The 11759-nt window shown below is 55.1% G+C and overlaps 1 protein-coding gene across 1 annotated transcript in view; it reads left to right on the top strand.

Annotated features, from left to right (window-relative positions):
* LOC118792335 (T-lymphoma invasion and metastasis-inducing protein 2-like) overlaps positions 1 to 11759 on the top strand; it is a 52783-nt gene that overhangs the window by 13929 nt on the left and 27095 nt on the right. The window contains exons 2-4 of the mRNA XM_036550167.1: positions 8513 to 8581; positions 9266 to 10501; positions 11262 to 11718. Of these exons, the coding sequence (XP_036406060.1) occupies positions 9272 to 10501; positions 11262 to 11718 (1687 nt within the window). The 5' untranslated portion in view covers positions 8513 to 8581; positions 9266 to 9271. The remainder of the gene's footprint in view (positions 1 to 8512; positions 8582 to 9265; positions 10502 to 11261; positions 11719 to 11759) is intronic.

The raw sequence follows: 11759 nt of genomic DNA, 5'->3' as shown, positions 1-11759 counted from the left end.
GACACAGACTCATCCTCCGCGCGCCAGTCACCATGCAGAGACACGGGTGTGAATCCCACAGGGAGACAGCAGCCAGGCCCCTCGGGTACCGCGCAGTGAAGATGCTGGAGCAGCAGGGATGGAGAAGGAGAGGCTCAGGGTGGATACCGGAACATTCCGGCAGAATTGCGCTTATTTTCGGGAGCCCACATTCTCCCTAAACAAAGTAATCAAGCAGCCAGCTTAAGGCGGTGTGTCATTCTGACCACAGAAGTCCACCCGTCACCACAGAGCCGGTGTTGAGGAAGAAAACAATCCTTTCAAAGTGCTCTGTGGCTTCACTGTCCCAACATAATGAACAAAACCAAAGCTCTTTATATAACCATTTTAATGCAATAAGCTCAGACCACCCTCAGGTTTTAAAAATTCTTTCACTCTCCTCCTCTCAGCTTCCAGGCTTAATAAAAATCGCCGTTCCAGACTTCCGGATTGCCCTCTGATCTCAGACAAAACAGAGTGCACCAGCGTGTTTGTGTGAAATCGGTCCCAGTCAGAGCGGCCGAGCTGTGTTCTGCAGAGGGGGGTGTGTGAGCGGTGAAACCCCAGAGAGGTGCGTTCAGAGAGGGGGAGACAGGCTGGAGCGGGCTCCCCGGGTCTGCACGGAGAAGCGGGGCCGTCTGGGTGCGTTACCATGACAACCGTCTCCCGCCCATGGGCGCACCTGTGTGGGGCTGCTGTACGGGTGCCTTGTGCACGTGTCACGTGGATTTAGGATCCGAACCCTCGTGAGTGCAAGTGGGGGTTTTTGAGCCTCCATTGCGGAAGGTGACCTCACAAACCAGGTCCAGAGGAAAACAATTATCACTGGACGTACAATGGACACATAATCCCCATATAATGGATGTCCTTGGTCTTTCACTCTATGAGCTAATTATATGTCTTGATTTAGTGTAAGCACAGAGCGCTCCAGAGCTCATAACTAACAAATCCCTGTTAAAAATAGCATCGTATATAATGTTGTGTAACAGAATGACTTAACTGGCATAACAGCTAATATCGATATTATAATTCATATATTCAGATATATTCTAGTTTTTACAGATCATTAGCAGGCAGCAGTGTGGTGTAGTGTTACACAGCAGGGCTCTCAAACCAAGCGTTGCCAGCTTGATTTCCCAGGTGGCACACCGCTTTTGGACCCTAGAGCAAAGTGTTTAACCTAAATAGCTTCAGAAAACGTCCAGACATGGAAATGAATAGTTTGCCTGTTACTATGTAAGTTTCTCTAGATAAGCAAATCTAAAATATGCTTAAATCTCAGTTACCACATGCGGTGCTCATGCTTCCTTCTGAGAGAGCCAGCTGGGAAAGTATTCTCAGCATATTGACTCTTTCAGAAGAAGGAAGACTGTAAGTGAAGTAATCCTCATTGACATTCACTCGTGTGTCACCTGAGTTTGTGTGGCTGAACACATCAGCTGAAGGACATGCCCAGTGGGTCGGTGGGTCTGGCTCCCTCTCTCTGGGGCAACGGCAGTGTGGCAGAGTGGTAAGGCCTCATAACTGAAAGGTTACAAGTTCGATTTCCTGCTGAGGCACTGCTGCTGTACCCTTGGGCAAGGTACCCACAATTGCCTCAGTAAATATCCAGCTGTATAAATGGGTAAAAATGGTAACCTATGTAAGTCACTCTGAAGAAGAGCGTCTGCTAAATGACAGTAATGTGGGGTAATGTAATGTGTGTTGTGGGATGCATGTCTGGAGGTGACACCGAGACGGGTGGGGGGGGGGCGTGCCCATCCCTCCCGGCTGCACACGGACAGCTCTCCTCAGGAATGCTGCTATAATGACTCTGATGGTGTGTGATGGATGGGGGGGGGCACCCTCGGGACGGGGGGGGGTGAGGTGGCAGCAGCTGGAGGCTGGGGATAATGGCCTCGCCAGGCGCTGCTTTTGTGTCCACCGGGACAAAGGCGCATAATTTGACTCTTTGTGCGCCCCTCTCTGACAGAGAAAAGGGGGGTGGGGGTGGGGGTGGGGGGGGGGGGGGGGGGAGTGGGTCCTGGGAAGAGGTCTCCTGGGGTGGTGTTTAATGAAAGCAGCTGAGCATGAGTGAAGAGACTCACACATACATGCACATGCGCACACACACACACACACTCACACACACATGCACATGCACACACACACACACACACACGCTCACACACAGACGTGCGCACACACACACACACATGCACACACTCACACACACATGTGCATGCAGACACACACACACACACACACACACACACACTCACACATACATGCACATGCGCACACACACACACACACTCACACACAGACGTGAGCACACACATGCACACACTCACACACATGTGCATGCAGACACACACACACACACACACACACACACACAAATTTCCCTCAGTAGGATCAGTGCAGCTGCGCTGATCAGTCTTGAGTTCATAGTGTGTTAAACCTTTGCTGACATTCTGCCTTTATGTAACAATAACTGAAAATAATTCTTGGGTCACCTTTCAGACACTACTTAGGCCATAAGGCGACATTGTGTAGAACATGTATTCATTGCTTGCTTTCTGTACCTCTGCTTTCTGTCAATTTCACTGATGGATTGCATTGGGAGGCTTTAATTATAAGCCACAGAAACCTGCCATATGGTAACAAGTGAGGGGGGAGCTAATTTTATTAATCATTAGCCTTTTAGCAGCGGCAGCAGGGACAGAGCGGAGTGACTGTTATTCAGTTAAACTCCAGCATGGTGTTAGCATGGACAAGAGGACCAGGCCAGACTAGACGAACACAGCAGTGATCAGGACCAGGCCAGACTAGACGAGCACAGCTGCAATGAGGACCAGGCCAGACTAGACAAGCACAGCAGTGATCAGGACCAGGCCAGACTAGACAAGCACAGCAGTGATCAGGACCAGGCCAGACTAGACGAGCACAGCAGTGATCAGGACCAGGCCAGACTAGACAAGCACAGCAGTGATCAGGACCAGGCCAGACTAGACGAGCACAGCAGTGATGAAGACCAGGCCAGACTAGACGAGCACAGCAGTGATCAGGACTAGGCCAGACTAGACGAGCACAGATGCAATGAGGACCAGGCCAGACTAGATGAGCACAGCAGTGATCAGGACCAGATCGGCTCGTCTGCCTGCCCTCTGGAATGCCAGGCGTGTTCTCCTGTGCGTTTTCATCCGGGGCAGGAAGTGGTTGTGGGCTACGCCAAACGCTAAGTGTGGCCCCGCCCGCACAGGGAGCACAAGGGCTGGCTCTGTCCCGAGAGGAAGCAGGCCCTCTCCACAGCCAGGGCCCGGCTTCCTGCTCCGCGGAGAGGTTTGGACCTGCTTCCTGTAACAGAGGGCAGCCTTGTGTGGCCGCTTTCTTCTGCGCTCTGTAATCTCTGCTTCCCCACTGCTTCCCCGTTAGAAACACCCCACCCCCCACCCTAATGTTAAAGACCCTTCCATCCCCCCACCCCCCTCAGTGTAAGCTTCTGACACGTCTCTGTGTGTGAGTTTAGGACTGTTTGGGCCTGGAGTCTCAGGCGTGTATGTCTGGTTTAATGTGGTGTCTGGTGCATCTCTGAGTGGGGGTTTTGGTCTGTTTGGACTCAGTGTCTCTGCTATATCTCTGTGTGTGAGTGTTTGTCTGTTTGGGCCTGGGAGGTCTGTATAGGCAAATGTTTTGGGGCGGGATTGGGGGTGCTTGTGTCTGGCAGTAGCACAGGGGACGGCAGTTATGGTAAAGTCTGCAGTAGCATGGGGCATGGGGGTCATTTCCAGGGTGTGGTGGGGGGGAATTACTGGGGGGCACAGTGTGGTGGTGGATCTTCTGGTTCTTCTTGTCTGGCTGGTAAAACCAAGCATTTCCAGCTAACTGCTCATTTCTCAAGGATACAAGGGCACTCGTGGTGTCTGATAAAGACATGATCAGCAGGAGTTCTTACAGATACATACAAGAAATGACATTACACCGTTCGAGCTGAAAGAGCAACAGTGTCAGACCAGGTTCACGACACTCCCGGACCAGTGAGTGTGAGCATAACACTATTCAAGCACCACCACAAGTTAAGTTCTGCTAATCTGAAACTAGACAGCCTAGAAAGCTAAAGGTAGTACTTTGAATAGGAAGTAACGCTTCAGCGAGGTGATGGATCATGGGAAAACATGACTGTTTGATGCTGCTGGTAGGGCTCACTGGGGCAGCAGTGTAGCATAGTGGTTAAGGAGCAGGACTTGTAACCAAAAGGTTGCCGGTTTGATTCCTGCAGGGGCACTGCTGCTGTACCCTCAGGCAAGGTACTTAACTCATGTTTTCCTCAGCAAATATCCAGCTGGATAAATGGGTAACATTGTAAAAAAAAAAGTGTACCCAATGTAATGGATAAGGGCATCTGCTAAATGCCTGCAGTGTGATGCATATGGACATCACTGCAGTGTGAATGAGGGATTAGCGCACTGTACACTGTGGAACAGGGAGGCACCTGCTCTGTTATACTGCTCCCCCCCGGAGCCGAGGGTTTCGGGTCTCCACTGGCAGGGTGAGGCGCTCCTGGCGCCCCAAACCCAAGCGAACACCCTGCGCCCCAATGCCAGAGAGCGCCTCACGGTAAACAGACCAAGAGAGCCAGAGAGCGCCTCACGGTAAACAGACCAACAGGAACAGAGAAAGGGAGAGAATTTCCCGAGCCGTCTTGCGTTCTCCGACGCAGCGGGGGCCCTGCCTGCCCTCTGGCGTCAGAGGGGCACCGTGTGAACGCGGGTAAAGCGCAGCCTCACATACGTGCTGTTGAGTAAAGTTTGTGTGCGTTTGTGAGAGTTTGTGAGAGTTTGTATGCATTTGTGTGTGTTTGTGAGAGTTTGTGCACGTTTGTGCACATTTGTGCACATTTGTGAGAGTTTGTGTGCATTTGAGAGAGTTTGTGTGCGTTTGTGTGCGTTTGTGTGCGTTTGTGTGCGTTTGTGAGCGTTTGTGAGCGTTTGTGAGCGTTTGTGTGTGTTTGTGAGAGTTTGTGCACGTTTGTGAGAGTTTGTGTGCGTTTGTGAGGGTTTGAGAGAGTTTGTGTGCGTTTGTGTGCGTTTGTGAGAGTTTGTGAGCGTTTGTGAGCGTTTGTGAGCGTTTGTGTGTGTTTGTGAGAGTTTGTGCACGTTTGTGCACATTTGTGAGAGTTTGTGTGCGTTTGTGAGGGTTTGAGAGAGTTTGTGTGCGTTTGTGTGCGTTTGTGAGAGTTTGTGAGCGTTTGTGTGCGTTTGTGTGAGTTTGTGTGCGTTTGTGTGCATTTGTGAGCGTTTGTGTGCGTTTGTGAGGGTTTGAGAGAGTTTCTCTCTCTCCATATTGAGGTATTTTAGCTCACAGCTGAACACTAAAGCACTACAGAGGCTAAGGCTACAACCCCCCCCCCCTCCTGCTCACCCTCAATCCCTCCCTTTCTTCTCCTTTTTTCTCTGATACACACTCACTCAGTCCTCCCTTCCTGCCCTTCCCCACACACAGACACACACACGCGTGCGCTCCCCTCCCCGTGTGTTTCGGTGTCGTGGCAGTGCTGGTATGCCGGGTCAGACGCTGCAGTCGATGTGCGTTTCCCGGTGGCCGGCCGCCATTGTGGCAGTGCGTCTGGGCTAATCGTTTCATCATTTCCCCCGATGGAAAAGCGCTTTGGCCGGGCCTGGCTCCTGCTGCAGCCAATGGCAGGAAACAGAAAAAAACACAGAGCACTGAGGGTGTAGCACACAAACAAAAGCCAAAAAAACCCATCTTGACTGGAGCTCTTTTCCCAAGCCAGGCCGTCCGTATGATGCACAGGAGGAGAGCTAGCTCACGAGTGTGTGTGTGTGTGTGTGTGTGTGTGTGTGTGTGTGTGTGTGAGTTTTGGCAATTTGCCTACCTCTCTGACTTATGCTGTAGCATCACAAAGTTACATCTTTCTGTTTTTTGATTGGTGATGGCAGTTAATCCTAGCAAGGCCGTCTGTCTCTCTCTTAGCAGCGGTGTTGAGCTGTTAGGGTTGGTGTCGATTGACACCACCTCATCCTGCTGCTCATCCAATCAGAAAGCAGGGTGTGTGGTCAGAGCGGAACGCGGTGAAGGAGGGTATTTGAGACAGCCTGGGGTTTCGGAGAACCGGAGACGATACCCTCAGAGGATTACTGAGTGACACCAGCATCACACAGCGCTGTTCTGCCAAGTGAGAAGTCACTCGAGTTCATACTGGCAGAAATGCACTGATTCTCTGCACTTACTCTGTACAAGCACACAACCCAGCAATATTCTGCTTCCACGGAAATTTCTCAGAGAGGCTTCGGCTTTCCGGATGCTCAATGGCAGCACGTTGGGAATAAAGCCGTAGCTCCTGGGCTGTGTCTCCTCAGGTTCCCGTCACAGCCGGTAAAGTATGTCACACAGGCGAAGTGAACATTTCCCTCTTTCGCTCAGTCTCCTTGAGTTGGGCTGAAATGGGAAAGTCTATGCACAGCTGTTGCAGAGTACCCTTATTTCACTGGATATGCAGCTGTTTAAACGGGTGACGTGTCACGTTTAAGACTGAGGGCATCAGCTAAGAAGGTCATTAAATGCACCACCTTTGGAGACTCATTTGTTAATGTTCAGGGTGTCATAAACTCGCTCCAGGACAAAATTTGAGCGACTGAACTATGACCCCAGTGAAGAGGCCTCTTATTGCAGTGCATGTGGATACTATTATGGTCTGTTCTGGGGCTTTTACTTTCTACTTTTAATGCTACAGGAAAACATGTTGATTTATTGGGTTATATCTGCTGTTCCTGATCGGAGGGATTCGTTTCTCACTAACCCCTCAGTTTCTCGTAAAGCCGTGAAGCTTGTGTTAGCAGTGAGGCTGGCGTTAGTGAAGGTGTTCAGGAGAGGGATCTACCTGTAAGGATGTGAGAGAGCACTCACTGTAAGGTGGAGGTGCAGACTCCTCTTTTCTTTGCTATTACTTGACAATTAGGCTGGACTGAAGTGAATGGTGTAGGTTCAGTTTTAAAGAGTTATGTGTTTTATGCATTGTATATCTCTCTCTCAGACTGAGAGCCATGTTGAGTCTCATTTTCTGAGTCTGCTACATCAGTGCATTGCAGAGGCAGGCTTCCTCACGGTGAAGCTGAAGGGCCAGGGTCTGTTTAACCCTTAAACGGCAGATCCACAGGTGTTTGGCTGTGTGTGAGGAGGGCAGTTTGGGTGTTTGGCTGTGTGTGAGGAAGGCAGTTTGGGTGTTTGGCTGTGTGTGAGGAAGGCAGTTTGGGTGTTTGGCTGTGTGGAGACCTCAGCGGCAGCAGTCTGAGGGAACACCGTGACTGTGTGTGTGTGGTGAGCGTCCGTCGCGTGGGTAACCACGACAACCCCTCCCCCTCCCTCCCCCTGTGTGTGCGGAGGCAGAACTGTGTCCTCTCTGCGCCCTGTGGCATTGTGGGCGTCTTTGTGGGGTTTGTGTGGGGCTGAAGAAAGCTGGGCTGGGGGTGATGGGGGCCCCCTTCAGAGCAAGCAGATGGTCTGTAGGAGAGCTTTACAAATGTGGGCTCAAGTGTGTGTCTGCGTATGTGTGTGTATGTGTGTATGTGTGTATGTGTGTGTGTGTGTGTGTGTGTGTGTGACTGTGTGTGTGTGACTGTGTGAGTGTCTGTGTGTGAGACTGTGTGAGATTCTGTGTGTGCATGTGTGTGCGTGTGTGTGAGAGTATCTGTGTGTGTGTCTGTGAGTGTGTGTCTCTGTGATCGTTTGTGTGTGTATGTGAGAGAGTGTGTGTGTGTGTGTTGTATTATGCCTCAGCCTTTCTCTGCTGCTTGTCTGATCGCAAGGCGACAATCCTGACAAAAGACTGCCCCGCCCCTGGCAGGAGCCTGCCGCCTGGAGCAGGGAGATGGCGGGTGGACGACCGTGTGCCGGCAGGGCGGGCAGAAAGAGAGCCCCTCGCCCCGGCGCCCTGAATGAGCTGAATGGGCGGCTCGCGGCAGTGACACGGCCGCTCGGTCCCCCCCCCGGACCCCGCCCCGCGCCGTGTGACAGGCCCCTGAAACGCTCTGCAGAGCTTCAGCTGCGGCAGGCCTCTGAATGGGGCCTGTGAATGCAGCCTGTGTGCAGGGTGCTGCAGAAGGTCGGGGGGGGGGTCTTTATCCTCAGCAGCAGATGTGGCGCTGCACCGGGGGGGTGAGGGGGGGCAGGTCATTACCCCCAGCGGGGTGGGTGAGGGATGCATGGCTGACAGCTTCCTGCAAGCCCCTGTCTGGATAAGAGTCCAGTCTGTTGGAATGAGGGGGCTTTGTGGCTGTTGAAGGGAGGCCGTCACTGCTGTGGAAAACTGAGAGTCATTATCACTCACTGATGCAAAATAAGCCCATTTTAATGTGATTCTGGAGTTTAAGACTAACTGAAGTGCATTAAGGTAGTGTGACAGAGTGGGAAACTGTAGGTGATGTCGGCTTTGGGGCGGTGACTGTGGGGCGGGGTTTGAGCTGTGTGTGATTGCTGCTGGTCTTTCCTGCAGGTGAGCAATTGGAAGGAGGAGGACCATGTGCACCAGTAGGGTTTGCCCTGAAGAGGAACGCCGAAACTGGTAAAGATGCTCACCTCAGCGCCCACGCAGCAGACTGTGTGTGTCAGAAGCGCAGCCCTGTCGGGCCGTCTGATCCACGCAGCCCGGCAGACTCTCCCAGTCTTACACTGAGATTAGGGCTGAGTCGTTGAGTAAGAACAGGAGAATGCCTTTAAGTAACCATTTGTAAGACTGTTGCCCAATACAGGTGTGCTGGCGATAATGTCCTTTGCGGTTAATAGGTATAATCGTTGAGCTGTTGACAGGATTTTTGTCTCTCTGGGGAATATGTGATGCTGCATAACACCTGTGAATAATTAAAGATTTCAGCATCTCACTGCTAGTCTGGTAAAGCTTGAGCACAGCTTAATCTATGCTGTGTTTTCAGTTAATGCTGTATTTGGCTTTTGTCAGAGTTAATTTGCCACAGAGTTAACTCGTGGTAGGGCTTGAATAATGTTATGCTCACACTCACTGGCCTGGGAGTGTTGTGAGCCTGGTCTGACACTATTGCTTGTTTAAATTGAATGGTTACACTTATGTTCCAATGCGATGGAAGGCTTTCTGAGTAAGAGTGCTAAATGCATGTAACGCAGTGTAGTTTCTTTCCCTTACGACGTGTGGTTTGCTGAAAGTGAGGCAGTGATTTGCTTCAGCCTGGGGGAATGTGTGAATGCAGAATGAGGTCTTTCCTCTGCCCTGCAGATCGCGATGGGAAACTCTGACAGCCTGTACAGCATCCCGGGGCCCAAGGGCAACGGCTTCATCTTCCCAGGGAAACAGAAGTCCTGCTCTCTGAGGTTCCGCTCAGCCAAAGAGGAGGCCCTGTCTCCCCACAGCTGGTGGAGGGGCAGAGAAGGGGGCTCGGGGTACAAGTCCCGGGCAGCGGGGCGGAGCTGCCTGACCCAGCACAAGAGCAGCCAGCCATACCTGTCCCATCACTATGACTACGTCAGCCACGGGAGCAAGCGCTGGGCCAGTCTCCCCCAAGACTGCGCGCAGACGGGGTCTCTGTTGCCCGCCGAAAACGGCTACCCCCACGGCTACAGCGGGCATGGCTACAAGGCGGGCCGGAGCGGGCGGGCGCTGAATGGGTTCGGGGTGGCAGACGGGGCGGGGCTATGGGCGCCGGCGGAGGACGAGAGCAGCCCCAAAGTGCTGCTGAGTGAGGACGGCAGCTTGAGGGTGGAGTTCACCAACGCGGGCGGAGCCAAACCCGCGCCGGACGGCTACCGCGGCTGGGGCGGGTCTGAGGGCTCGGAGGACTCGGCAGGACCTGTGCAGCTGCTGAAATACTCCCCCGCCTTCGAGATGGCAGCCCCACCCGGCCGGCCTGAGCCCCCACCCGACTGTGCCCTCAGGACCAGCCAGGGCAGCTCGCTGAGCTCCGACGGCTCCTGGTACGACTCTCCCTGGGGGCCCGGCGTGGAGCTGAGCGATGCTGACCACACCTGCTCCTCCGGCCTCACCGCGGACACCGGCAGAGACTGCGGCCACTGTCCCGAGCAGGGCGGGGCCGCCACACCCCCCTCCCGGCTCCCTGAGAACACCACACCCCCCTCCCGCTTCCCGAATGATGCCACACCTCCCTTCCGCCTCCCTGAGGAGCTCCTGTCTCTGCCGGGAGAGCTGGGGGGGTTTGACCTCCACCCCTCCCCAGTGTCCAGCGCTGACCTCCACAGGGACCCCCCCGCTCTCCCCCCTTCCACTCAGACGCTGGACTCCCCCCTCTCCCCACAGCGGGTCTCCGTGGCCTCCGTTCCGGACGTGTCCCTGGGGGGAGACTGTCCCGCTGGCCGGCGCTACGCCTCCTACACTCTGCCCTGCCGCAAGCCCAGGCCCGTCGCTGACGGCAACGGCAGGAAGGACGCGCTCAAGAGCCGCATCCGGCGCATCAGCGACTGGACAGGAAGCCTGAGCAGGAAGAGGAGGAAGCTGCAGGTACGGGGGGGAGGCGGGAGGAAGCCGCAGGTACGGGGGGACGGGGAGGAAGCTGCAGGTACGGGGGGGAGGCGGGAGGAAGCCGCAGGTACGGGGGGGCGGGGAGGAAGCCGCAGGTACGGGGGGGCGGGGAGGAAGCCGCAGGTACGGGGGGGAGGCGGGAGGAAGCCGCAGGTACGGGGGGGAGGCGGGAGGAAGCCGCAGGTACGGGGGGACGGGGAGGAAGCCGCAGGTACGGGGGGGCGGGGAGGAAGCCGCAGGTACGGGGGGGCGGGGAGGAAGCCGCAGGTACGGGGGGGAGGCGGGAGGAAGCCGCAGGTACGGGGGGGAGGCGGGAGGAAGCCGCAGGTACGGGGGGACGGGGAGGAAGCCGCAGGTACGGGGGGACGGGGAGGAAGCCGCAGGCACGGGGGGGAGGCGGGAGGAAGCCGCAGGTACGGGGGGGCGGGAGGAAGCTGCAGGTACGGGGGGACGGGGAGGAAGCCGCAGGTACGGGGGGGCGGGAGTGCCCTTCTGCATGCTGGGAGAGGCTGTGAGATCACTGACACACCACCTCCTCTTCTCTCACATACATACATAAAACAAACTTCCCATTTGTGGCCTGCAGTGTACCTGCTCTTCGTGTGATTATTGTAGTCTTTGATATGAAAGCATGGTGATTTTGCTGAGCTTGTAGTACAGGTGGTGATGATGTTGATGGTCACCTGTGGGGGGTCAGCGCAGGTCCCTCTGACTCATGTCATCCCCCCCCCCCCCCCAGGAGCCCCGGAGCAGTGACGGTGCCGACTGTTTTGACAGCGGGGTGGACGGGCTGACAGCGGACTCAGGCTCCGTCTCCCTGGCGTCGGGGCCGCTGTGGCAGGCGGGCATCGGCCAGGGGGCATCGGCCCTGTGCGTGGCCTCTGGCGGCGACGCCCTGCGGCAGAACATCTACGAGAGCTTCATGCGGGAGCTGGAGGTGGGGCCAGGGCCGGAGGAGCGGGCGGGGCAGACGGAGGGGGCGGAGCCCTCTGAGGGTGAGGGGGACGGCACGGCCGACTCCAGCAGCGAATCACGGGGCTCACTGGAGCAGCTGGACCTGCTGCTGGAGAAGGAACAGGGCGTGGTGCGGAGGGCCGGATGGCTCTGCTTCAAAGCCCTGCTCACCCTCAGCAAGGACAGGAAGCTGGAGCTCGCCCCCCGCCGCCGCTGGAAGCAGCACTGGGTCACACTCAAAGGTGGGTGGGGGGGGGGGGGGTTAGGATATTATAATGTATTT

Source organism: Megalops cyprinoides, chromosome 17, assembly GCF_013368585.1.
Source record: "Megalops cyprinoides isolate fMegCyp1 chromosome 17, fMegCyp1.pri, whole genome shotgun sequence".
Lineage (NCBI taxonomy): Eukaryota > Metazoa > Chordata > Actinopteri > Elopiformes > Megalopidae > Megalops > Megalops cyprinoides.
The sequence above is the reverse complement of the archived record's forward strand: the minus strand, read 5'-3'. Positions and strand labels throughout refer to the sequence as shown.